This window comes from Neolamprologus multifasciatus, chromosome 3 (assembly GCF_963576455.1).
Source record: "Neolamprologus multifasciatus chromosome 3, fNeoMul1.2, whole genome shotgun sequence".
Classification (NCBI taxonomy): Eukaryota; Metazoa; Chordata; class Actinopteri; order Cichliformes; family Cichlidae; genus Neolamprologus; species Neolamprologus multifasciatus.
This window is the reverse complement of record NC_140441.1, coordinates 5,702,484-5,729,889: the sequence shown is the minus strand read 5'-3', so window position 1 is coordinate 5,729,889 and position 27,406 is coordinate 5,702,484. Positions and strand designations below refer to the sequence as shown.

General features: G+C 44.7%; 1 protein-coding gene across 4 annotated transcripts; it reads left to right on the top strand.

Moving 5' to 3' along the window:
- Positions 1-285: 285 nt before the first annotated feature.
- Positions 286-27,180, top strand: nfxl1 (nuclear transcription factor, X-box binding-like 1). 4 transcript variants are annotated; one of them, XM_085154952.1, is made up of 25 exons: positions 286-377; positions 1,453-1,631; positions 1,706-1,897; positions 2,071-2,180; positions 2,745-2,875; positions 3,239-3,283; positions 5,674-5,807; positions 6,333-6,418; positions 6,494-6,569; positions 6,664-6,761; positions 7,895-8,009; positions 8,096-8,220; positions 8,299-8,421; positions 10,376-10,466; positions 12,578-12,698; positions 13,027-13,183; positions 13,842-13,933; positions 17,292-17,313; positions 17,816-17,938; positions 19,079-19,233; positions 21,981-22,050; positions 23,338-23,442; positions 24,967-25,047; positions 25,131-25,184; positions 25,333-27,180. In XM_085154952.1, exons 2-25 carry the CDS (start codon positions 1,472-1,474, stop codon positions 25,528-25,530), a joined length of 2,664 nt encoding a protein of 887 aa, XP_085011078.1. In that variant the 5' UTR covers positions 286-377; positions 1,453-1,471; the 3' UTR covers positions 25,531-27,180. The 4 variants fall into 4 exon arrangements, with proteins under 4 accessions (XP_085011078.1, XP_085011079.1, XP_085011077.1 ...); XM_085154953.1 differs by having other exon boundaries at positions 324-598; XM_085154951.1 differs by having other exon boundaries at positions 324-725.
- The last annotated feature ends 226 nt before the right edge of the window (positions 27,181-27,406 follow it).

The window sequence follows — 27,406 nt, the reverse complement described above, 5'->3', positions numbered from 1 at the left end:
GTAACTGATGTAGGTAAATGTGCTGTATGATCCCACAGAGCACGGGATCAATAAAGTTTTATTTGTTGATCACATTTTTGTATTATTGATCTAAGACCCTAGCCCTAAATGAGCTTTTTATATTGTTTACATGATCGAAATAAATTAACAACCAAAAAAACAAAAAGTAACTAAAGTTGAAGCTGTGCAGTGACACGTATGTGTGTGCGTTTGCGTACACGTGTGCGTGTGTGTGAGGTTGTGGGATATGTAGTTTTACTCCTGGATAAATCACTAAACAGACGTCGTTTGGTTGTGAGAACTACAAGAACCGGCATGCACCGCGTTGCACTACGCATGACAATCAGGCACCTGACTCCACTGTGCTGAGTGTTGAGGTGTGTTTAGCTCATAACTGCTCATTAAATGAGGTTTTCTGATTGAATTTGGAGTTAAATGTTAACATTCCGGAAGCTTCTGTGGATAATTAGAGTTTGGTGAATGTTGTTTACCGGAAGTGACGCTTGTTTCCGCCTGGTTTTTCTTGGAGTTTGAATGGCAGTTGGGTTGCTGCAGCTAGCCGGCTAGCAGCACTTTTGAAGTGAATTTGGCCTTTAACGTGAGCGCGCGCGGTGTAAACGTGTTGCTGTGTACGTGCTCAGGTGCAGCGGTCAGGTGCACGGGCGGAGAGAGAGACAGTCCGGCTTCGTGTCGCTGTGACTCAGCGGGACAGCTGGGGTAGTCAGGTAACCGCTAAAGACCCAGCCAGGTGTCAGGTGAAGGTGTCAGGCAGCTGTGAGCACCTGAGGAGAGAGATGCTGAGGCTGCGCAGAGCCTCCGGTGAGGCTGAGGCAGCTCCGAATCACGTATAAAACCCCTCTGCTGCGTGGAAACGTGCCCTAATGCGCAAACCAGGGTCCAGCCAAAAATCTGCTAATTTACCTCTGCAGCATTAAATCCACTAACAAAGGCACGCTGCTGCTGCAGAGACAGATAAACATGAATGAGTGGCAACATCTGCAGACGTCGGGCTCAAAGCTGAACACTTAAAGTTCCTGAGAGAGGTGATAACTGGTTAAATGCATGCAAGGCCAAAAGTACTGTAATCGTTTAAAATTGTGCATATATCAATGCTCTCATTCTATGTCTACACCAGAGAAGAGTATTGGTGTGTGTCTGCTGGTTATAACGTGTTTGATGCTACAGAGGAAACTCTTAAGCTGCTGCATCCATACAAAGTCAGTCAGATCAGTGAAAAGTTCTCACCTGAGCCATTGTTTGTGTCCAAAAACGAACTTTTGAGGATTTGATGAAGCCATCCAGTATTTGCACCCTCAGAGTAAATCCTGGTGGAGGCTGAGTTGTAGTACTGAGAAAATCTCAGAAGGTGCATTGTGGGTAAACTTGCGTAGAGCAAACTTGTGTGTGTGAATCCTTCTTTCAATCATTTCTCACACATGTTGCTCTCTGTAGAGGCAGTGAGGCAGTTGCCATGGAGCCCGCCTGGCGACAGCAGGGCCGCGGGCGAGGCCGGAGTCAGGAGGCTCAGGTTGAAAGGTCACGACCCCTGCAGAAGGAGAGAGAGAGGCCAGGCACTGCTACGGGAAGAGGAGTCAGGACGAAGATGGGCTCTGCGCCTGAACCTCCGCACGGTGATGAAACACTCCGTGAACCAACTCCAGCTATCAGCTGTGTGAGTTTATTAATTCTTCCCTGTGGTCCTCAGGTTTGGCTGTCCAATCCAAGTTTGAGGAGATCAGGAAATCCAACCAGGCTGCTGCTCAGCGATTGGTCGAGAGCCACTTCAGCTCCTCCTCCTCTGATGAAGACGACAACAGCATCGATGATGGAGACCACAAGGAAGGAAAGAGAGGGAAGATCCTGGCGTCCGCCTTCACCACCTACACCGACCAGACAGGTGAGCAGCCAGGCATTGCCGTGGCAACACCACTGTGAAGATCAACTGGTCAAATGGTTTAATTGGCTCAGTAAGGTGAGCCTGATATGAAGCTGCGCAGATGTTGTGGTATTCCCGCTCACTCCCTGTGTGTGTGTGTGTGTGTGTGTGTGTGTGTGTGTGTGTGTGTGTAGGTGGGGATGCCACTGGCCTGCAGAGGACCGGTCAGTACGTCAGCGACCTGTTTCAGTCCGGAGCGCTCACCTGTCTGATCTGCATCGCCTCGGTGAAGAGGACACAGGCGGTGAGACGCGTGCACACACACTTTGATCTCACTGTGTGTTGATTTCACTGATCTGACGTCTCCTCTCTGGTTTCTGAAGAACATTTAACGACAGCTTGAGGCAGATTTTCTCCTTTTGTCACATTCGTAGAAGCAGATCTCACAAAGTCAGAAGTTCTCAGGTTTTTGTGATTTTTAAAAAGAATTGTTCCATCTTGTCTTTTTCTCTTTAGTTTTTTCTTCTTGATTGTATTTATGTAAAAGGTTTAAGTAAATATCTTGGAGAGGTGTCTGGGGTCACTTTGGTCACTTCAAGATGTTTCTGTGTAAAAGTTAGTGAACTACTTTTGACCCTGGAGACTGTTCGCTTTCATCACTTCTCCTCTAGTCAACCACTACTAGTAGATAATACTACATTACCCATGAGTCTCAGCTGTAGTGACTTTTTCCAGTGTTTCTACAAACCTGTGAAGTTGTGTGATTGGCTGTAATGTGATGTGCTCTTTACACAGTTTGTTTTAAAATCTTATGAATATTAAAAGGACCAGAGAGGGAGACTGAACTCTGATATCTGTGTGCGTCCAGGTGTGGAGCTGCTCCAGCTGTTTCTCCCTCTTCCACCTGCCCTGCATCCAGAAGTGGGCCAAAGACTCGGTCTTCCTCGTCTCCTCAGTCACTGATGAAGACTTTGGTCAGAAGCAGCACCCGTGGCCCTGGTGAGGAACAAAAGCTTCCACTACCACTAGAGCCCAACGTGATAAATCCATAAACACGGGCGAGGGTTAAATAATATTTGGCATGAGGGTGAATCTTCAGCACAATTACATGGTTTTAAATGGAACTAATTACTGATAAAACCACACTGTGTCTAACCAGAGGAAAGTTCCATTTGTGTTTAAAATTGATTGTTGGAAATAGTTGTTTTTTTTTTGGTTTTCCTCTTTGTGGTTTCTGTGTACTAGCTAAACTTGTCTGTATAATGGAGTCGTCTAATGTTTCATCAGGCAGACATTTGTTAATTAATTGGTTGGTTGTAAGGAAATAATCATCAGTTAATGTGTCTGATTGTCTCCCCTCAGTCCAAAGTGCCGTGCAGAGTATCCGCCCAGTGCCACCCCCAACAGGTACGTTTGATTTCTTTATCCTATGTGCCCAGTTTTATTGACCCGCCCTTTAGAGTTACCACAGGCCACGCTCAGTGCTAAATCCACCCTGCAAATCTGCTACATCTGCATTATCATCAGATTCACTTTAACAGTAACATAATCAAGTAGCATTAAAAACAAACATTAAGCGATAATGTGGTCAGATAATTGCATTAAAACAGCACAAACACAGTGCAGAGGTTCAAATCGTGCACTCCAGTTACCTAACAGCTATAGCTGCCTGTGTCATTAAAAAAAGACACACCAATAATAATGCAAACTTTAAGCCTTAATTAGGGCTGCTCGATTATGGCAAAAATGATAATCATGATTATTTTCACTGAAATTGAGATCTCGATTATTTGACGATATTTATTTAACAATAACAATGTGTTGAATAATGACTTTAAAAAATATTATAAAATAGTGCAAATACTGATAACAGTGCAAATGTTTGCAATATAAAAAATAAATGAAAAATGTAAACATCTATGTTTAGTGAACTTTGCAGTGTTGCTCTGTGGTGCAGCTACGACACTGTAGCAAAGTTTACACACTGTGTCTACTTGATCCACGTCTGACTGAACCCATAATGTTTCCACACCACTGAAGTTTTTTTTACCTCTTTTCAACCAACAGCAGTCACTCTCCTCTCCAAATAACTTCTGCTGAGCTTTTCCGAGCTTCCCTCGGGTCCTCTTAATTGTTGTGACACGTGTTCGAAATGCAGAGAGGTGCGCTCGATTTGCCACACGGAGCAGCGCGAGAGTAAAGCACGAGGGAGGGGCTAATAATCGGCTCAGTCATTTTTAATGATCGTTGAAAGCCCAGATCGTAATCGTGATTAAAAGTCGATTAATTGAGCAGCCCTAGCCTTAATACAATTTAAAGAGGTGAGGTTTTTTTTTTTAAAAAGTAGAGGACCAATAATAGAGCCCTGTAGAACTCCACAAACACTCTGTGAAGCTTCTGGTTGTTTCCCCTGTACAGCTGTTATAAAAGGCGTATGAACAGCTTTCCTGGCTGTAAAGTTGGATATTGTAACATGTGAGTGCTTGAGTTCATGTTTCATCCCCACAGGCTGAAGCAAATATGGCTAAAGTACAGATATTTGATATTTTGACTCAAACGTGTTAAATATAAATGTGAAATGTTGTTTTATTGAAAGTATTAGTGAGAGCTCGCCCCACCGACTCCTAACAGGCTCCAAGAATATGAGCACAGACGTTTAAATTCTTTGATTTTAAGGTTTCACATTTTAAGTATCTGAAGTTCATTCAGCACTTTCTGTCCTCCCTGCTGGAGGTGTTACACGGTCGTTGAATCTGACGGTTATTAATGTCAAAATCCCTACAAAACTTTCATGCGATCATTGTGAGGTGATGCTGCTTAGTGTTCCTGTATCCTCAGTATCGTTTGTCTTTCCACAGTTTTCTGTTTTATTCAGTTTTCAGTTCTTTCTGTAAACGATTTTATAACTTGTACTCTTTTTTTATTGATTTTTTTAATTTTATTGATATTTTTTGTTTCCTGTGTTTAATCAAAGTTTAGAGTTAAATCCATGAGTGACTTTGATCTTGAACACTGAAGCACTGAAATACCTTCTAATGTTCACTCAGGCCCATGTTAACATTTACAGATAAACATGTTGACATTCTGATACAAAGATGTTTTGGTTCACTTTTTTCAGTTTAAACTATATTAAGGCTGGAAGTTGTTATTGTTGGGGGCGTGGCCTCTTTGACTGACAGGTGGCTGCTATTGTTCGTGCTGTTGGTGCCTTTTGGAGCTTTTGGGCCATTTAGGAGTCTGAGCTGCAGTTGTGGGAGGTTATTTGGACGTGAGCTCTGACGATGAAGTGTCTGTAACTTCCCACCTGCTGCAGGATTGATCGCCCCATAGGTTGGAGAGAAAGAGCAAATGTAACCACTTTGTTGTATCTCATGTGAACGCTGACCAGCTTCACACAACGCAGATGTGCTGCTGCTGCTCTCCAGCAGGGGGAGCCACACTCCACACTTACTGTAGTTTCATGCTGTTTGTGCTTCAATCTCAGTATTTACTGTTAGAAATGCTTAATTTATATTACATATAGTTTTTTTTTTGTAGTTTTCAGTTTAGTTTCAGTCACTTTAAAAGTTTAAGCACGTCTCTGTGTCTCTTTTAGTCAGCTGTTGTGTTTCTGCTGACTGGGTTCTTCCCAGCTGAGGATTTTCTGTCTTTAATCTTTTATCTCAGTAAATAATCACTAATCAGAAAGTTTTAAACACATCACATGGCACAGGTCGGTGTGTTGAAGACACTGAATTAAAAAAATAAATGTTGGCTGTAAACTTCAGAGTTTAAAAGCTTTTTTGTGGTGTGTTCAGGTACACGTGTTACTGTGGGAAGCTTCAGGATCCTCCAGCTGATCCGTGGCTGGTTCCTCACTCGTGCGGCTCCATCTGTCAGAAGGAGCTCAAACCTGCCTGTGGACACACCTGCCTGCTGCTCTGTCACCCCGGTAACCCCCCCCCCACACACACACACACTTACTTAAGTAACATAATGCAGATCAGTTCTATCAGCTGTAGCTACTCTCTGAACCCACCTTTACCAATTTCCCCTCCACACAAGAGCATAGAGAAAATACACAAGCAGTGTGTGTAATTGTTTTGGACTCGTGAAAATATTTCATATCACAGATTCTAGTATTGCCGAGCGACCGACCTGAGTGCTAATCATGAAAATGTAGATGTCTCATTAACCTGGAGGGTTTTGGTGCTCCTGACCAATCACGTTGGAGCAGGATGCAGGTGAAGAGTCCCAGAGCAGAAATGATTTATTGTTTTACTTGCAGTTTAGTATATCTCCATTTGTAAACAATAAGCAGCATGGAAAATAAATGCAGAAGGATAAATGGAGTTATCCTGGAAATCCTCAAAAACTGGGCTTTGAGGACGAGCAGCTTTACAGTTTTACATCCTCAGTAAACACGTCACACAAACAGCTCTGAGCGTGGAAATGTTCTTAACGCTGTGTGTTTCAGGGCCCTGCCCTCCGTGTCCAAAGATGGTGTCGGTGTCTTGTCTGTGTGGCAAAGCACAGCCCCTCCCCCGTCGCTGTAGCAACAAGGTGAGCCTCACAATCTGCAGGTTTACAGCGTGCTGCGGATGTTGGTGACACGCTCACCGTGTGCTCTCTCTGCAGGCCTGGTCGTGTCAGCAGCCGTGTGGAAAGTTGTTGCTCTGCAAACAGCACACCTGTTCACAGCCGTGTCACACAGGTACACACACTCTCACACACACACACACTCTCACACACACAGTCATGTGTGAAGCTTCACTGAAAGCCCCCCCTCCCTCTCCTGTGTGTGTCAGAGTGCGCGCCCTGTCCCAGAGTCAGCGTTCAGAAGTGTGTGTGCGGCAGAGAGAAGGCAGAGAGGCCCTGCGCCAGCCCCCGCTGGACCTGCCAGCAGGTGTGTTTGCAGCAGCGCACAGCTGGATTTGTGTGATTGTTTATTGCCAGAATCTCCAGATGTTCCAGACGAGATGTTCTGTGTGGTCTTTGCTCGCCGGGTCAGAAAGTGTAACATAAGTCATTAACCCTTTAAGACCTACCATAGAACCAAGTCCGCCAGAGCTTATATTATATTTTTACATGCTGTGGAGCCATTTTTGGGAGCATTTCAAGTTGCTATACATCAATACAACCATTACAGCCTAAATTTTAATAATATGTCTGCATTAAGTGCATAGTAATTACATAAATTGCAAAAAAGTGCAATAAACTACAAAAAAACTGTAAAATTGTTTTTGTTTTTTTAACATATATTTCTAGTTAGAGAAATTTAAGAGGCTTATCCCTCAAAACTGTAAATACAAAAAAGTTGCACAAATAGTTTCCCACCACAGGAAATTTATTTTGAGTGTCTTCATAGTTTTATTTTTGAAATACACCAATTTTTATACACTGCAGGAAAAACGAAAATAAATATTATGATGCAAATTTGCAAAAAAGCAGCATATGCATCAAAATAAACTATTTCCAGCAGTGCAATATGAGTCCTAAGCATCCCAGAAACGACACAGAAAGTCATAAAGTCAAACATAACTTTTAAAAACACCAGTATAGGCTCATGAGGCCCTGATGGTAAAAAAATAAATAAATTTCCGCGAAAATGACGTCACTTCCGGTTTCGGGCAGGTCATGGCGGACATGCGATAGTTCGCGCTGATGGACGTAGGAAGTGTTACGAACAGCTGATCGGATCGGCAAAGTGTGTTTCTGGAATATTATGTTTTTGTTGCTGCAAGTGCTTTTTATGCAGTTTTTGCAAAGCTTTATGTGGAAGGAAACTGTGACCGAGGACAAGCTGATGGCATAAGATGTAAGTACAACTCCTCCGGTTTCATATGCAAAAAGAATTATTGCGCTCACGTGGTTGCAGAGCTACCGGGATTTAAAAATAGTTACGCAAAACGGAGCGTGCTGCTCAGACCGGTTTTAAAGGGTTAAAGCTGTGGAAACCGTGTGGTTCATCTGATGCGTTTAGTTTTATTCTGAGAGCAGGAAGCCCCGCCTCCTCTCATCACCTGTCACCTGTCGCAGGTGTGCGGCGCTCCGCTCTCCTGTGGGAACCACACCTGTGAGGAGGCGTGCTGTGACGGCGACTGTCCTCCGTGTCCTCGCTCCGTCAGCAGGACGTGTCCATGCGGAAAGACCAGTGAGTGCTCACGCAAACACACACAGGCTTTCACTGCATGCTACTGTTTACTAAGTGTGTGTGTGTGTGTGTGTGTGTGTGTGTAGAGTCGTCTCTGCCGTGTACAGAGGAAGTGCAGCCATGCGGCGACACGTGCGATCGCCGTCTGGCGTGTTTGAAGCACACCTGTTCAATGAGGTGTCACCGAGGGAGCTGCGAGACCTGCAGACAGGTCTGACACACACACACACACACACCGATCACACATGTGCACAGACACACACGCTGAGCCCGCTCTGTGTCTCTGCAGGAGGTGGAGAAGGAGTGCAGGTGTGGGCGATACAGGAAGCAGATGGCGTGTCATAAAGAATACCTGTGCGACTCCAAGTGTCCCAAAACCAGGAACTGTCAGAGACACCAGTGCAGGAGGAAGGTCAGTCCAGCTTCAGTCTGCACGAACTCACACCTGCAGGACATGCTTCACCTGTTTCAGCTCAAGTCTGGGCTTCCAGATTATCAGGATTATTTTAGTCATTAATGTGAAACAATTCAAATGAAGCTGAGCAGCACAGTAACCAGCAGAGGGCGACAGAGAGCTGCAGCCACCTGCAGCTGGAGACAGCTGTTAGTGATCCTCCTGGTTCACCTTCAGCAGGTTCCCACACACGACTAGATAAAACAAAACTTTCTTCAAGGTTTGTGGTCCTGGATTTAATCCGTATGTGGGAAACTGAGCCTTTCATCTTGGCTCCAGATCGACTGAACTCAGCGAATTTGAGTTTTTATGAAGCAGTGAAACAGCACGGCTATAAAGAAAGCAGGTACGCTTGATTTATACCACAAAACAAGCAGAACGTCACCAGTAAAACTCCTACACAAAGGCCTCTAGGGTACAAACTGTGAGTCTGCACAGGTGGGAATCAGAATAACGGTGAGGAAGTGATGCAGCAGGCAGGAACAGTTAGACCCAGAGGACGTGTGGGTGTGTGTGGATCGCCCACTCAGTGTGTAGCGTCTCAGATTTGTTCCACTCTGAGTGCGATCACATTAATGTTTCACCAAATCCTCTGATGGTTCCTGCAGTGAAACATCTGGAGCCTCTGGAGTTGTTATTGTCTCGGGTCGGCGTCTCGGTGTTAAATGCAGTGACGGCTGGTTGCATAACGACACACGTAAGAGCCTTCATACCTCCGTCTTCCTCTTCTCTGGTGGATTAAAGGTCTCGGAGAGCGAAGGCGAGCTCGGCGCAGGATTGATGAAACGTCTGAGCACCGAATGAAGAGGGAACCCCGCGCTTTCGTCCCGGTGTCTCGCTTTGATTGTTTTTGTGGCGTAAATGTCACCCTGATGGCATCTGATCCGAGTTTGATCTGATAGGGAAAGGTTGTCTGACGCCACGTCTGACATGTGACATGATGAGGTTTAATAATCCGCCCGCTATCAGACCCGTGGGGCCAACGGGGCGTTTCCACCTGCTCAGATGTAAACGGGTGCTTTCAGTCATTTTAATGTTCGCTGTCTCATTCTGTGGCTCAAACTGTTGTTTGGTACCAGCAGGATTTAAATACTTAATAAAGCCCAAACAGCTGCAGATTTTCCCTTTTTTCTGGCACCGTAAATGTTATTGCACCTGCTCTTTTATAAAACGATCTCGTTAGCTTTCATTTTCCCATCAAACTCCTCGTTTTATCTCATAAATCGACTTCGTCTGTTTGCTCCTCAGCAGCGTGCCCCCCCGTGAAAGCCCACAGTGGCTCTTTGTGTAGTTCCACAGTTCGTGGAAGTAAAAGATGTTTATGAAGCTGTGGAAGATGGTTAGCAGCAGCTGGTGTCCGCCACCTGAGACCCCTCTGCTCCGTCTGACCCAGCAGAGTGTTTATAACGTCAGCGTGAAAATCTCTTTCTCAGTGGAGACGTGACATTTACAGGATTTTAAAGCTGGAAAATGGATTGTGCCAAACTCCAGTCCAGCTACATGGGAGTCCCAGTTACACCTGAACTCACAGGGAGTCAGAAACCTGCAGCTTCTTCAATGAGCAGAGCTGAAAATGGGCGGAGCTCATACGACCTTTGATGCATTCAATCACAGGAAGTTCCATTTCCATAATAAAAGCTCCTTATCACCTGACGGAGGCTGCATGGTGGCGGGGACCGGCGCTTTCTCTCGTGAGATGACCTTTAGGGTGCAAAACTCCACCTCTGTTAGTCCTGAACAGAGTTACTCACAGCTGTGTGAAAGAACACGACGTGATGACGTGTGTTGCACATGTTTGATGATTTTGGCGCCAAACAGCAGAGCAGGACGAGCTGCGGTCGCCTGTATTAAAGAAGTAGAAGAAGAAGCGCCTCAGAGTTAAACCTGTTTCCCACAATGCTTTGTGTTTCAGTGTTGCCCCGGTAACTGTCCCCCCTGCGACCAAAGCTGCGGCCGAACCCTGGGCTGTCGGAACCACAAGTGTCCCTCAGTCTGTCACCAAGGTAAGTAATCTGATTACATTTAGGTTGTGCAGAATCACAGCGGCATTCAAATCAGTTGGAATGAATGGATCAGTGATTCATTTGGTAACAGGCTCAGGTTCATTTGCATTTATTGCTTTAAAGACAGACGTACGTTTCCCAACATTCAGCTGAGACTGAAGTCAGTGCTGATGTAACAGCTGCAGTTCCTCTAGTGTCCACCGGAGGCTCCAGCAGTCAGACTACCTGTGTTAAACAAACACGTTTAGGGGCCAGCAGTAAAGAAAGTTTGAGTCTCTGAGCAGACATGGACGGACCTCAAACTTCTCACACACACACACACACACACACACACACACACACGTCACATCACATCACATCCCTGTCTGTCAGATAGGCTGTGAAGTGTTGAAGGATTCACAGCTGGATGAAGGTGAGAGGTCAAACTGAGGAGTTCTGGCCTACTTAAGAGACTGTGTGTGTGTGTGTGTGTGTGTGTGTGCGCGCTGACATTTCTTCCAGCTGATAGCACAGGAAAAAACACACACACTCTCGAGTCTTTGATAAAGGGAATTAATGACGATCAGCAGGAAACAGAGGTCAACTTTTTCCCGAACATTCAGCTCTGTGTGTGTCTGCGTTTGAATAACAGAACAGCTTCCTGCGTCTATTGTTACCTGATTGGGCGATAACAGATAATTTATTCATCCATCCGCTTCTTGATTGGCTGAATAGATTAAAGTCAATTTATTGGTGCGACTGCGTGCTGATTGGCTGCTCTGACCTTTCAAGAGGGAGCAGGGAGAAGGTTGCAGCACTGCCAACGCATTGCTAAACAGATAACAGCTGCGTGTGTGTGTGTGTGTGTGTGAGGCTGCAAACTTTGAGGCATCAGTTCGGTTTAGTTTGACCTGCAGAGGCAAACTTTGATGTTGTGACTGGTGTAACTATGGAAACTATAAAACCACCCAACCCCATGTTTACTTTTTGACATCACTTCAGTGGGAACGATGTTTCCCACAGATGTGGATCCTGTTTGTGGTGTTAGGGGAGGACATGTTTTCTTCAGTCAGTGATTCAAGTTTTTCCTCTGCAGAGATTTAATCGCTGATTTCTTTGCAACAAGTAAATAACAGGCCGACATAATCGGCTGCGTCTTCGCTGGGCTGCAGGACTCCACCAGGCTGCCTGCTTTCAGGATATTTCAGGACAGCCTTCATTTGGTAGGGGCACAGGTCATCAAGCAGTGACCTCTGACCTGCACTTGGGTAGTTTACGTCAAAGTCAAACCGGCTGGCACCTCCGAGTCTAAGGCCGAGGTTGTTGGTTGCTAAAGGGTTGAGTGGTGCTCGTGGTTTGGGTGGAAGACACAGGAAGACACAGATAACCAGATTCAGCTGGTTGGTTGAGTCTGTCATCTTGCAGAGGAACTCAATCTTGCAGCTGGTTGTCTTTGTTCTGCTCTGCAGCCTCTGTGATCGGCTCATGAACCTGTTCTAACCTCTTCACATCAGCCCGAGCAAACATCGAGCTCCCAGTGCAGAACAAAACTAGCACCACCAGCTGCAGCCCAAGAAGATGTCCCCTTTAAGTTCAGCCTACGTTACTTTGTCCATCGATGGCACTACAGATGTTCTCCTGCACCACAGTCTAAAAATAAGCTCCTGGTTTGGACATCGCTCCTTTAGAAGGAAAAGCATCTGCTGTTCAGGTTTTATCAGCACAAGCTGTGAGACACGAGTCTCCCACTCGGTCCTATCTGCTGCCAAACATTCGGTGTTATTTTAATGGAAGTCTTCACAGCAGTGAGTGTCGACTGACGCCGTGCAGGCAGACCTGCCAACGTCTCACACAGCAGCAGTTTATCTGATTGCTGAACAGGAAAGACTCAGAGACGTGTTTGTCATGAATTTGTTTGTAGGAATATTACTAAACATATTAGACAAAACCAGATGAGGGAATGCTTTCTGTAATCATAATTAATAATATTAATTATATCTGTGTAGCTTACAGGTGGGCGGTCTGCTCAGCTCAGCGCAGGATATATAAACTCTGTTACTGATGATCATGTTCCCCCCGGTTTATCTGAAGATGACTGAATTTGCCCTTTAATGTCGCCCTCTCTGCCTCAGGCAGCTGTTATCCGTGTCCAGAGTCGGTGGAGGTCCGGTGTACGTGCGGCTCCACGGTCCTTGTCGTCCCCTGTGGCCGCGAGAGGACCACCAAGCCACCTCGCTGCAAGGAGGCCTGCAGGTAACCACACACACACACCTGTGCTTTAGATGCTGAGGGCAAACCTGCAGCGAGGAGGTTAAAAGTGCAGCACTCCTGTTTTCCTGCAGTCTTAAATAACAGTTCTGCAGTTATGCAACGTCTCCTGAGAGCTTTGATTAAAACGTGCGTGAGGGCCACAGCGGGTTCTGCTTTAACTGAGTTTAAATTGTTTTCACTCTTATTCATCGTGCTCTGCTGTAACGAGGCCGATCGTTGACCCGTAACGAGCTGCTCCTGTTGGCTTTGGCTACGGGCAGAAAAGAAAAGCAGGAATTAGAGTCTCACTAACGTTTCATCTGCTCCTCAGGTGTCCTCCGTCCTGCCACCACCCGACCCGAGAGGCTCACCGCTGCCACCCCGGCACCTGCCCCCCCTGCAAGCAGCCCTGCCTGCTGCCGCTGCCCAGCTGCAGCCACACCTGCCCGCAGCACTGCCACGACGTGGTGCTGGTCAAGTCCCAGCAGGTAAAGGACCAGCTCAGGTCCTCGTTGTTTCTCTGGGATCTGCAGCCTGCTGACCTCTGACAAAACCAGCAAACACATGAGGCAACAGCTGTGACTTCAGATGCTTTTACTCTGAAACTCTGAAAGCGCTGATGTAAAAGTAACTTTTACATCAACATTTTAGTTTCCAGAGTCTTTGTGTTAAAGAGAATCAATCACCAGAATCATTTCAGAGCTTTAAAAGTGAATTGAACGAATAAAAACAACGACTGCTTTACTGGAAAGTAACTAAATACTTTATTACTTCCATTTCCTGTTTCTTATACAGTCAGATTTAGCAGGAAGTTTCACTTTGTGTGACACTGCACATGTATCGTGGTTTAGTTACTTTCCAGATTTAGATTGTTAGTATGAAATATAATTCATAAATCTGAGTGCGTCTTTAATGATCTGCAGATGTTCTCAGAGTTTTGGTGCTTAAAGCTGAAGCTGAAGTACTTTTTATTCAGATCTGGACGCCGTGGACTCGAGCACATACTTCTGTGTGTTTGCGAGCGTTGTTGTCAAACATCTTATCGACATCGCGAGCTCCATAAAGCAGGAAATGTCCCGTTTCCTCTCGGAGAGAAAACACAGAGGACAAAGTGTCACCAACAAGTTTTTTCTCCGTGTGGTTTAGGTTCACTTAGCCGGACCGTGGGAGCAGCCGTCTGAACCCGCGTTTGTCAAGAAGGCTCTGCCCTGCCCGCCATGCCAAGTCCCCCTACCGACGTAAGACACACACACTCTTTCTTCTTGATCACAGCAGCAGGTAGACGTGAACTCTAACACAGATTAGTGGTTGTTGAGTTAACATCTATCCTGCTCCAGTGTAGGTCGTACTTTAGATAAGAGGTTAACAGGTATGACATCACCACCTACTGACCAATCAGATCTATGGAAAATAGCATCACCATTTCTGGAAGATTGTAGATGGTCAGAGACGGTTAGGAGGAATCTTACCCTGTTTTTTTTCTGTTCGTCAGAGTGTTTGAAAACATCTTAATGTTGTACACGTTTAAACTGGTTCTGTTATCCTCAGCAGCATCACACAGAGACCTGTCAGGCATCCATGACAACCAGCGGTCGCTTGGGGAAAAGCGTATATTCCCGACGTGAATCTCTTTGTGAATGAAAGTTAGAATGACTGGTTGGTGGACTTTACTGGCCGGTGCTTCAGTCTGTTTAACGACAGCTTTTCACTCACGTTTTCTTTTAAATGGAGTTTGTAATTCATACTCGTCTTTAGGCTGACAACCAGCGTCATGTCGCAGTAAAAGAGCCCAGATAACAGAAAGATGTCCTGGACATGTTGAACCTGCTTCATAGTGCACGCTTCCCGCCACCATATGAACCTGGTCTCAGAAAAGTGTTTTTCCTTTTAGAATTGAGCCGCGTGTCCATGAAAGGCAAACATTTGCTGCAGAGCGGCGAAGAAAACGTGGTCACATGTTTCTGATCAGCATCGCCAAAGAAGCAAACGTGGATCGGTTTACTTTCCAGAACATTGAACATGTGCAGAACCAGAAAATCAAAGTGTTTCTGTGCCGGGGCGAGCTCACAGTGGTTCACATTTCCTTAAATTAGATTTCAATGAATATGTAAAACATGATGTAACGCGCCGGGCTCCCTGCAGACGCCGAACCGAGGAGCTGGAGGCCTTTTAAATAATTAAAGTGTTTTCATCATGTGGTGCCCAGAACACCTAAACACACACAGAAATCACACCCACACACACACCGAGGTGCTTTGGTCCCGTCACGAATCATTAGACCTGAGATTAAAAAACACTCCGCCTGCCAGCTGCCTGCAGCTCAGTGACGCAGTCAACAACCAACATCAGCCATCTGTGTGGGTGCGTGAGAACCACTGTGAGCCTTAGAGTTGCTGTTGCACTGCTGTATCCCCCCTACACACACACACGATGTTGAGTCAAACTTGTGCTGGAGCCGGTCGTCCGCGGCTCTGCGTCGGCATGTCGAGGCAAAGCGAACACAAATGAACCGGGGGTCGCGCAGATTCAGTCACGTTTTCTAAAAATGTGCCAGAAAGTGATCATGTGATGTGACAAAGCGGCCGTGAATGGTGGAAGTCGATTGAGTTGAAACCATCACACAGCGTTTACGTGAAGTGACCGAGGTGACGTAAGGTCGGCGCGTAATGAGCCAAAGTAAATGGATCATTTAAAAAAGTGATTGAAGTTGGTAAAAACAAAACAGACACATGTTTGAAATTAAGTAGAATAAATGGAGTTTAATAGAGTGAGCTGGAGAATATATGGTGAGTGGATGGTCTTTAGTATCTTTGTTCACAGTAGTGACAAGATGTGAGCCGCTAACCGGAATAAAGTTAATGAGCGGAGCAGAAGCTGAGGCAGCTGGGAAATATACAAATAACAAGGATGCTCGCAAAAGAAAGGATGGAATAGATGAAGTTTCAAGTGATAGTAAAAGCATGAGCAGCTGGAAAGTGGGTGATTTTAAATTGATGGGTGGAAACGAAGGGATGATAAGCAAATGTGGTTTTACAATGTGAAAAAAGTATCAGATAAACTAAGTGATGCTGTGGACCAACTGGAAAATATGGAAGTAAATGGGAAGAATGGGAGCGAAGGGACTTTATGTGAGAGAAGTGATGGACTGTGATGTAAAACTGACGAGACAAGTGTAAATATGGAGATAAATTAGATGCATGGAAGTCGATGGATAATGTGCAAAAATGTGATAAAAGTTCATTAAAAATGTGGAAAGAACAGCATTGGAGCAACTCAGCAAGCCAAACAAAGCAGCGTCAACACTTTGTCTTCATCTGTGCCTGACGGAAAAACAGGAAGCGTTTGGTAATCAACCAACAGCCGAGCTCTGCACATTTCAACCCAACCCCCCCGTGATGTTCTGTAAACATTATAAAAGAAAATAAAAATGCAGTAAAGTCCATTCTGACTTCAGTGCACATTAAAATAAAACAATTCAGCCATTAAAATACTAATTGAACATAGTAACGAAGTCAAAATAAGATGACGTATATAAAAAGCCAAACTCAATTTAAGTCAATGATTTTATTTATTTTTGTTTTCCTCCATCACGTCTCTCATCATCCCTCGACCTCCAGCTGCTTCTGCCCGTTGTGATTACATCTTTTCTAAGGTCACTGTCAGTCTCTTCGTCCACTGGAAAATATGGAAATAAATCAGATGAATGGAAGTGAATGGATGCCTGTAACGGGTGGATACGTTTAAGGTTAAAATAAAAAGCAAAGTTAAAGGAAAAAGCCCCAAACGGCTAAAAAATGTTTACGAGAAGTCTGGACTCACAATAAGCAGAATGCTGTGATCATAAAACCATATCCAAGTTGTTTGTTTAAACAGATTTTCTTATTATTTCTTATTTTTTTTAATCAAAATCTAATGAAAAATATTCTAAATATTGTAGTGAATTTGGCACCAACACGTCGTCCCAACAAAAGAGAACAGCTGGAGGGAGGTGTTAGGCATGATCAGCTGGAGGGAGGTGTTAGAGATGATCAGCTGGAGGGGGATGTTAGAGATGATCAGCTGGAGGGGGATGTTAGAGATGATCAGCTGGAGGGAGATGTTAGGCATGATCAGCTGGAGGGGGATGTTAGAGATGATCAGCTGGAGGGAGATGTTAGAGATGATCAGCTGGAGGGGGATGTTAGGCATGATCAGCTGGAGGGGGATGTTAGAGATGATCAGCTGGAGGGAGATGTTAGAGATGATCAGCTGGAGGGAGATGTTAGAGATGATCAGCTGGAGGGGGATGTTAGAGATGATCAGCTGGAGGGGGGTGTTAGAGATGATCAGGTTGTTTTGCAGCAGGTCAGTGACATGAGTGGGTACGAGAAGAGCATCTTATAGAGGCAGATTGATTGGAGGAAATAAACTGCATCTACAAATTGTGGAACAATTTCAGAATTTCATAAAACTGCACAGACTTTGAGTATCTGATCGTCTGCAAACGAGCGAACGTTGAGTTTGAGTGATTACAGTAAACATTTGAACCCTAACGAGGACGGTGTGAATAATGAGTGGAGGTGAGCGGTGCAGTGAGTCTTTGTTTTTGTCTTTCAGGGCCTGTTTTGGAGAACACGAGGTAAGAGCCAGCCTGGTCACAGCCTCCATCTTCACTCTTCTTCTGTTTCTTTAAACTGTACTGACGATGATGCAGTTTAACGCTTTCAGCACTTCTTCCTCTGTGGTCATCGACACTCGTTTCCAGCGTAGCACGAAGGCTCCACGTATCTGTCTTTGTAGATTTATCACTTCCTCCCTGCACTCCTCTTTTTATCTGTCCTACTTTCCCACCGTCCTTCCCCTCCTTAATGTTTTCCTTTCCATCATGTTCCCTCGTTCCAAACGCTGTTCATTATTAGTTTGTCCTTCTGACCTCCTCTTCCTCATTCACTCCTTCCTCCTCCTATTCATCTGCTTTGTCCTTCTCTGTATCTCTCTCGCTCTTTTAATTCTCTTGCGTTTCATCTCATTTAGTCGTTTGGTATTCAACACACTCATATACAGGCGCTCGTTCACCTCCAGACGAGGTCATCAGAGCTAACGATGGAGGGTCTGTGCTGAACTCTGTTTGTGCTTGGCAGGTCAGCCCGGTGCCGTGTCATCGTCGGGGTCGTTTCTCCTGCAAGCGACCCTGCGGACGACCTCTGACCTGCGGCAACCACTCCTGCAGCAGAGAGTGTCATCTGGTTAACAGCAGCAATCCAGTAAGGAGCTTGTTTAGATGTCTGTTAATGAAATCTGATGAACGATGGCACCAACAGAAACTGCTGTTCCTCTGTCAGCCACTCGAGACCGGCACCAAACTCTGGGTGGTCCCCAGAGACTGTATATAACAGATGGATGTAGCTGCTAGGGCACATAAGTCACGATAACACCACTGCAGATATTTTTAAGTATATATTCACATTTCCTGGCAGGTACAACAATAGCAGCTCTGACAGTGAGTCAGCCTCCAGCGGCAATTTAGAAAAAACACAGCTACTTTGGATACGTCCACAAAAGTGTAACATCTAAGAAAAGTCCTCCTGCTGAAGGTGGAAACAACAAACACACCACTGAGCACAACTGGGCTGTGAAGCAGGAAACTACTGACCCAGCGAGCGTTGGTGGAGCTTTACTGAAAACACAACCTGGACTACAGGATGTGATGCTGCTGCCGGCGGCACCTTGTAGCAATACATTCACACTTAGACTTCATCAGTAACAGAAAATCCCCTTGTTTTTGTTTGCACTAGTAAAGCTACAGTCACCAATAAAACATCATCCAGTATGATCACAAACATCCTTGAAATATTGTGTTTAATTTTGAGTCTCCACTAATAGCCACTATGACTCTACCCATTGGATTCTGGACTTTTTTCCTGGATCCACAGGCTGCCATCGCACAGAAACCTGGTAGCTGGTGCTCTAATATTCAAATAAAATCCTCGAATTTCACCAAAACTGGAGCTCAGACGTCTTGAACCACCTGTTGGTAAAGTTAAACACAGCAGCCATGTTATTGGTCAGATAATTGCATTAAAAATGCTCCGATGCGCCGAGGTCACGTCCAGGGACTCCAACTAGCTGATGTCATCATCCACCTGTCAGTTACAGAAGCCAGGCCCTTAATAATACAATCTGTAAGCACAATTAAAATGTAAACGGGTAATTTATAGAGTACAGTTGTTAAGTATGCACCTTATGCTTTTGCAAGCATGTATATATTTTAGTAATTAAAAGCTAGAGGATCGATAACAGAGCCCTGTGGAACTCCGCGAGCTGTGAGAAACTGTGACGTGTCCTGGTGTTTGTTATTCACAGTAATCCTACTGGTTGCTTCACCTGATCTCATCTCTCTGCAGTGTGAGGTGTGTGAGGAGGGTTGCTCTAAGCCCCGCCCATCCGGCTGCCCCCACTCTTGCCCCCGCCCCTGTCACCCAGGCGCCTGCCCCCCCTGCAGCCAGATGATCCGCCAGCGGTGCCACTGCAAGATCAGCCTGCTCTACGTGGAGTGCACGTCAGTACAAACACACACATGAACACATGATGTAAACAAAGTGAGTGATGGCATGACTGGAAACATGACCGGCCTCGTTTGAAATGACGAAACAAAGCGCGATAAAGTCACGACTGCTGTGTAAAGGTGACAGACTCATCAGAAGCTTTTTCTTTTCTTAACTTCCTCGTTTTAAATCAAAGCTTCTTGCTGCATAATTTGAAGCAGAAGGAACAAAAATGCTTGAGACTAACAGGATGGTCGATGTTAATGCGTTTAAAGAGAAGTAATATCAGTGTTTTATATGGAGAGGGAGCCAGCTGAGTGACAGAGCCTGATATCAGTGCTGTGTAAGAAGCCTCGCGTCACCCATCGTTCTTTGTTTTTCTTGGAAAATGTGCGACGGTGATTTATCAAAACGTGTAGCTGGATGAGGGGAAGCGACAGGCCCTGTGTGGCGCTCAGACACCGTCCATCTGCTGCAGCTTTTTAGGTCTGCCACTTCTTCTTTTGTCCTCCACTTGTTTCCTTCTTTAAGGACACACTGTGCAGCGTGCTGAGATATGCCAAGCTTTCAGCTAATAGCTCTTTGGGAATCACCTTGTTGGTACAAAAATCCCATTTGATGTCCGTAAAACTGTTTTATCTTTGGCATTTTTCACAGATTCAACTAAAGGAATGAGAGCGAGTGATGTGTGATTGTTTTTTAGGGAACAAAGACGCCATTTAAATTTGGTTCTTTGTTTTCTGTTACGTGTAGTCACAGCACTGGAATGATTTACAGATCAGTGCTTAGGGGTTTAACAAATAAGAGCCAGACTCTGGGAGGGGGGCATCTGTGAGAGGTGTGAGGATGAAGACAAGCTGAGGGAGAGCCGGAGATTAATAAAAAGGAATAATTCAATGGATAGAGGTGGCAAACACATAGTGAGGAAAGATGAAACACCCAGGGTGCTCTAATGGATGCTACAGTTCTCTAAGCTCATTAAGATCAGATGTGGCCTGATTATTTAAGACCTTTCATTGCTTCTTTAAACCTGACAACAAAGTGTGGGCTGGTTTAACCCTTTAAAGCCGGTCGGAGCAGCACGCTCTGTTTTGTGTAACTATTTTTAAATCCCGGTAGCTCTGCAACCACGTGAGCTAGCACAATAATTTTTTTTTGCATATGAAACCGGAGGAGTTGTACTTACATCTTATGCCATCAGCTTGTCCTCGGTCACAGTTTCCTTCCACATAGAGTTTTGCAAAAACTGCATAAAAAGCACTTGCAGCAACAAAAACATAATATTCCAGAAACACGCTTTGCCGATCCGATCAGCTGTTTGTAACACTTCCTACGTTACAATAGACGTCAGCGCGAACTATCACATGTCCGCCATGACCTGCCCGAAACCGGAAGTGACGTCATTTTTGCGGAAATGTCGTTTTTTACCATCAGGGCCTCATGAGCCTATACTGGTGTTTTTAAAAGTTATCTTTGACTTTATGACTTTCTGTGTGGTTTCTGGGATGCTTAGGACTCATATTGCACTGCTGGAAATAGTTTATTTTGATGCATATGCTGCTTTTTTGCTAATTTGCATTATAATATTTATTTTCGTTTTTCCTGCAGTGTATAAAAATTGGTGTATTTCAAAAATAAAACTATGAAGACACTCAAAATAAATTTCCTGTGGTGGGAAACTATTTTGTGCAACTTTTTTGTATTTACAGTTTTGAGGGATAAGCCTCTTAAATTTCTCTAACTAGAAATATATGTTAAAAAAACAAAAACCATTTTCAATTTTTTTGTAGTTTATTGCACTTTTTTGCAATTTATGTAATTACTATGCACTTAATGCAGACATATTATTAAAAATTAGGCTGTAATGGTTGTATTGATGTATAGCAACTTGAAATGCTCCCAAAAATGGCTCCACAGCATGTAAAAATATAATATAAGCTCTGGCGGACTTGGTTCTATGGTAGGTCTTAAAGGGTTAACACTTGCACAGGACTGTAACTCTGTGGTCTTACTTATATGTCAATAGAAGATTTAATTGAAACACTCTTGCCGACCTTCACGTGTAAAATAATGTCTGTATGAGGCGTGTTTGTTTAAGAGGAAACTGAAGTTCTTCTTAAAGTCTGGCACAAACTCAGACACTCGGCAACAGATCTGGAACATCTCCCGAGTCTTCGGTGGCCCTGAGGCGCAAAACACAACAACAGAACAAGTGTGAAGTGGTTTTCTGTAGGGCTCAACTCACTTCCAGCTGTGGTTTCCAAACCGTGCCGTGAGGCAAGTCCAGGCTTGTTCCAGCTGGATGTTTTTAACTGCGACGTCGAGCTTCACAAGACGTTCTGAGCAGTCGGTTCACTGCATCAGGGCGATGCTGTTGAGGGCTGGATCGGGGCTTGCAATACTCAGACAGAGATCTGCGTCTGTCTTATCAGCATGCGAGTTATGAACTAATTCAGGCTGTGAGAAGAAGGCCCGACGATGCGTGTGAAACACAAAGGTCAAAGGTGAGTGCTGCTCAGGTGAGGCCTGGATCAGTGAAGCTGTGTCAGCAGGCTTTAAAGAGGGCGGCCTGAGAGCGTCGCTGTTCCTGCTCCAGGTGTGTCAGAGCCCGTCTGCAGGTAGCGACGCTCAGCTAGTGTCACTGTGCAGCAGCGTGAACACAGAGGCTGCTGTGAGCTCCAGGGGATCAGCAGCTCATCACTAATAAAACGTGTGTGAACTAAAAGTGTTACTGCTGACCGATCGATCGCTCTCTCTGCAGGAAGCTGACCGCAGCCGACGAGCAGACCAAGGAGGCCCTGAGCTCCTGCAACAACCAGTGTCCCAAAGAGGTATGAGCACCGGCCCCACTGCGTCTGTGGTGTCCTCCCTAAGGGCCCCAGTGCATCATGGGACTAGTTTATCAGCCTTTGAGTGCCATTAAAGTGTGACCGCTCTGCAGGTCCCAGCTCTTTCCTTTCTTGCTCCTTTCCTCTTTTCTTCTTCTGTTTTTCTCCCTCCTCCTATCAACGGTCAATAATCCACATCGTTAGCCGTGTGGCGCCAGCTGAACACCAACAGTCTCGCTCTCAAACTCGTGCTTTCTTTCACCTGGGAGTGATTTAGTGTTTTCATTCTGTGACTTAAACACACACAAGTAAAATGTTTGAGCAGTGGCGGTTCGTGTGCGTCCTTCTGTCAGAACACTGTTTTCATTCAGCTCTGAAGAGCCAAGACACACTTACGCACGCACACACACACAGACACACACACACACACAGCAGGAATAACAAACATGCAGCGGCCGCAGCGCTGTGGTGTTTACACTCTCTTCTTCTGCAGGTTTCAGCCTCTCAGTTCGATTTTCTCTCCGTTCAGGCGGCTGATCTGAAAAATGTTCCCATGAAGTAAGAAACAAAGTGTTTAAAGACCCTTCAGATGTTTGTTTCAGCGTGTCGATCGGTGTAACCCTGTGAAGTCCTGCAGCAGTGGCGGTGTGTTTTCATAAATCACTACAGAAGAAAAAGAAAACTTAGCAAACATTTCTTTTTTTCATGTCGTACAGAAGTTGAAAAGCATGAGGATTTGAGTTCACCTCCACATCCTCTCTGTCTGTGCACCCAGTGTGTGGCTGCTGCTGATGTCAGCATTACAAACGTCCAGGTGGAGGTATCTGGCACAGAGGTGGCGTCTGTGACGTCAGCGCGTTCATGAAAACAAACTCCAGCTTCAGTGTTTTCTGTGCTGCTAACCATCAAAGACGTCAGACGCTGGCTTGGACTTCGCCGGGTTAAAAGAAATAAATCCAGAAGTCGGCTCGTCTCGTCTGGAGATGTTGAAACTCTTCACAATCGTTTCAAAACATGAAAGAAACCACAAAAAAAACTTGTTTGAGTTTCAGCCTTTAGTTTATGTGAGTCCGATACAAGCTGCGGTCCAGCTGACGGTGGTGACGTTTCCTCCACCGCGAAAGGATCAAAGCGACCGTCGGGGCGGAGCCAGTGTTTCATTTCACTGTTCGACGGTTGCTTCATGTTTGTCTTGGACAGAGCTGAAGTTTGCCTCGCTACAGCAGCACAATTAATCTGTGTGTGTGTGTGTGTGTGTGTGTGTGTGTGTGTGTGTGTGTGTGTGTGCAGCTGAGCTGTGGCCATCGCTGTAAGCAGGTGTGCCATCCAGGTGTGTGTGAGGAGACGTGTCAGCAGAAGGTGAAGCTCCGGTGTCCCTGCAAGAGGATCAAGAAGGTAAAACCAGAAGCACTGTGGCCACTTTATTAGGAATACCTGTGCAGTGTTTTTGATGATGATGTAACTGTGGACGTCTGTCAGGATGAGAAGGTTGACTCTCTACTTATGACACTATCAGTCATGATAGAGCATCAGTAAAGTCTCATTCAGTAATTTCTTCAGTGGAAATCCTATAAACGATTCCTTCATGTTTAATTTACCCAGAAAAAGCAAAAATAATCACTCATTAGATTCGTGGTTGGATAGACGATTTCACTGGTGGAGTTATGGATATTTTGGTTGTCTATATTTAACTTTGAGGAGGATGTCTGGTAGGGGTGGGGAAAAAATCGATACTGTGTAGTATGGTGATATTTTGTTTGCTAATAATGTGTCGATACAGGGACAGCAGAAATCGATATTTTGTTACAAAAAGGTTTTTGTGCTCTGACTTCAGAGCATGTTGATCCTTTTTCTGAGCAAGAATCCTGACATTCCTTCACTGTCCAAATGTGTTTAACTTGTTTATGGCAGCAATAAACATGACAGTTTACTTATTTTAATTTAAGACATGTTTTATTTTAATTAAGTTTAAACTTTTTTATTTAATGTAAAATTATATTTTGTTTTAATTTACTTTCAAATTCTTCAGTTGCTGAAGGGGCTGCATAGTTTTCATAAACTGCATAGTTCAGAATAGCTATAATTGTACCAGATGGTTGATTCAGTTAAGTTGGACTAGACTGTAATACAAACCGTTCAGTTTGTCAACAATAAAACTGAAATGAGAGAAAGACTGAGTGTGAGACTTTGATATTAGATAAAATGAATATTGATAAAGTTTACCTTTATGTACAGAATCTGAATATCGCAAAATATTTTTAAAAATTGCAACAATATCGTATCGTGCGTTAAGTATCGTGATAATATCGTATCGTGGGATGTTTGGTGATTCCCACCTCTAATGTCTGGTATTGCGAGTTCAATTAAGGCTCACTCTGTCACTCTCAGCAGTTTAGAAAACAGTCACAACCTCTAATCTACTGATTTGTGTGCAGGTACAACATATTTCCAACAGTATTTCCTACATTAAAAAGGTAAAAACATTCACATTTGGATGTTTGAGGGGTCGACAGTGGAGCTGTAGAGGATTCAGGGTCACCTGGTCCAGCCCTAACTATATGCTTTAGCAAAAAGGAAAGTTTGAAGCCTAATCTTGAAAGTAGCGATAGTGTCTGTCTCCTGAATCCAAACTGGAAGCTGGTTCCACAGAAGAGGGGCCTGAAAACTGAAGGCTCTGCCTCTGTGATGTGATCTGACTTCAGTGTGTTCAAATAAGAGAGAGAGTTTCACACCTGCAGAGACAAATACATTTACTCTCTGCAGCATCTGGAACGAAATATGGAAAAGTTGGTTTTTTCCAGGCATAAAGCAGAACAATTTCCACTCTGCAGGACTCTGACATTAGCTTTGTGTGTGTGTGTGTGTGTGTGTGTGTGTGTGTCTGTGTGTGTGTGTGTGTGTGTGTGTGTGTGTGTGTAGGAGGTGCTGTGCTCGCTGTCGGCTCAGTTTGCTGTTGAGTGTGACGACGTCTGCAGAGAGCAGCAGAAGAAAGTCAGCCAGGTATAAACACACACCTGTACAGACTGAGTGATTCACACCTGGACACACAAACACTGACACTCTGCGTGTGTTTGTGCGTTTAGCTGAAGGAGGCGGAGCAAAGAGCGGCTCAGGAGGAGGAGCAGAGGAAGCTTCAGGTGAGTTTCATGCCGTTCCACCTGGATGAGGTTCAGACTTTCAAACGTTCAACATGTAAAGCTAATAATAGCTGCGAGTGATGACGGTGGATGCTGAGTTGATGTGGTCGGAGTCCAGCTGTTGGGTTTGAACTGTGTTATTGTGCAGGAGGAGCTGGAGGCGTTCGAGAAGCGGCAGCAGCGAGGAGGGCGGAGGAACAAGAAGCGGGGTAGAAGGGAGGAGGTGGACGACGAGCGCTCAAAGGCGGCAAGGTGGTGGAGGAGGTGCGCCGCCTTTGTCCTTGTCCCGCTGGGCGGCGCGCTGCTGTCTGCCGCCACCTACTACTACCTGCAGGAGTCGGCCTGAGCAGACGGCGGCGTGCAAGCTTCTGTTTCCTGCCGCCATTCAGACACCCTTGTGTTAACCATAGCAGCAGTGGCTTTAGGTTAGGTTGGATGGTTCGAACTTTGAACACAACGCTGCCTCACGTTTCAGAACAAAAGGAAGTTTCTCCTTTTTCATTCAGTGAAAAGTTCGATTGATTTTTGAAAGCAGTGAAGAAAAACGTTAAAATAGCTGCTTTAAGTTTGACTTTGACTAAATTGTTGTGAGAGATGAGCTACGTGTGGTTTGTCACTCCGTCACATAAAGTAAGACTTTGTGGCTCACAGTGACCATGGTAACAAGTCTGATCAAAACTTATGGGAAAGTGATTTTCCCCTCTGCTACCTACCAAATATCTCAATTATGTGAAAAAAGGTCAAATTATTTGGCCTGATCTTGATCCAGTGGTTCCCAAACTAAGCAGCACTGCAGTTTAATAACGTCCCTGAGGTTCCAGTGAGCCAGTCTTTGTTTATTTGTCTAACATTACAGAATAAATATGTTTACAATCTGATATAAATATATTTTTGGGTTCTATAGCGTAACACATGTACAGAAATGCAGTAACCATCAAGGTCATTGAGAGTATCAAAAACCTGAAACCTGTAAAAATACCCTTCAGTGGAAGAAGGGGGCGGGGCCAAACGGTGTTTGTGGAGTTCCACATGGCTCTATCATAGATCCTCTACTTTTTATTCTGATTTAAATTATATTCTTGTTTTTCAAAGTATGCTGTCTTTACCCCTTCATCACAACTGTAAGGTTGTTGGCTCTCACGATGTCTCGCCTGTTTAAAGGGTTTACGTTTGCATTAGTGGGGTCTCTGTGGGACCTCTAGGCTGTCTTTATGCTGTTGGAGCCTTTGGAGACTGGGTCTGTTTCGTGGAGGTTTAACTGGGACAGAAATGAAGGTTTGGGAACCACTGGGTTGGTCTAGTTTCATCATCAGTTTCATGCACACTGACATGGAGCATAGTGTTAGATCATGGAGTCAGCTCATGCCTTACTACACACCAGTGTGGGGCGATCTTTAAACTGGTTTAGTCTGCATACATTAGCTGCTTTGTGCCCTCCTGCAGACCAACTCCTGCTGTCCTGCTGGGTGTCTTCACTGATGTGTGTGCATGCCTGCACAGAAAGCATGCACACGTGAGACTGAGGTTGTAGTAGAGAGACTGATGCTGCAACAACAACACATCCTAATGCCTCCTGTTTTCATCCTGGTAAACCTCTAATCAACCTTTAATATTCTCCATAATTGTTTTTAATGTGTTTCAAGTTCAAAATGAAAATAAGAGACGAACATTTTGACACTTAAGTTGTAGTAATTGATATCTTTGGTTCCCTTTAAATGCTTTTCCTCATTAATGTACCTTCATTTTTCTCCCTAATGTGTAATCTTTGTGTTTGTGTAAGTTTAAAGTACAAAATGAACAACAGGAAGTTTCTGACTGGAAAAATCTGAAACAAATCTCCTAGCGTCATTTTTGTGAGGAATCCATCAGATACTGGAACTCAACTGTCTAATATTCATGCTGAAATGTTTCAATTGTTTTGATTTAAAGTTTTTCTTTCATATTTTTCATTCTTTTTTCCTAAAGACTTAAAAAATAAATCGAAATGAAACAAAAACCCCTGTGTTCATTTTTTCTAATTGAGCTTTTTTGTAACCTTCTGTTAGTCAGACCACGCCCACTCTTCAAACTAATGCTGACGTATGAACGCCAGTTCTGCTGTTTCAAAAACATTCCCGTTATAAGGAAGTCAACAGGAAAACGCCTCTTGGCTACTCTGCAGCTTTCAAAGTCAGATCCACCGCTCGCTCATCACATACGGTGTGAAATCACAGGAAAAACAG

Coding starts and splice junctions, on each gene's coding strand:
- nfxl1 (XM_085154952.1), top strand. CDS start 1,472: ATGGAGCCCGCCTGGCGACAGCAGGGCCGCGGGCGAGGCCGGAGTCAG. Junction 10,467..12,577: donor TCCCTCAGTCTGTCACCAAG/GTAAGTAATCTG, acceptor TCTCTGCCTCAG/GCAGCTGTTATCCGTGTCCA. Junction 17,314..17,815: donor CCTGTTTTGGAGAACACGAG/GTAAGAGCCAGC, acceptor TGTGCTTGGCAG/GTCAGCCCGGTGCCGTGTCA.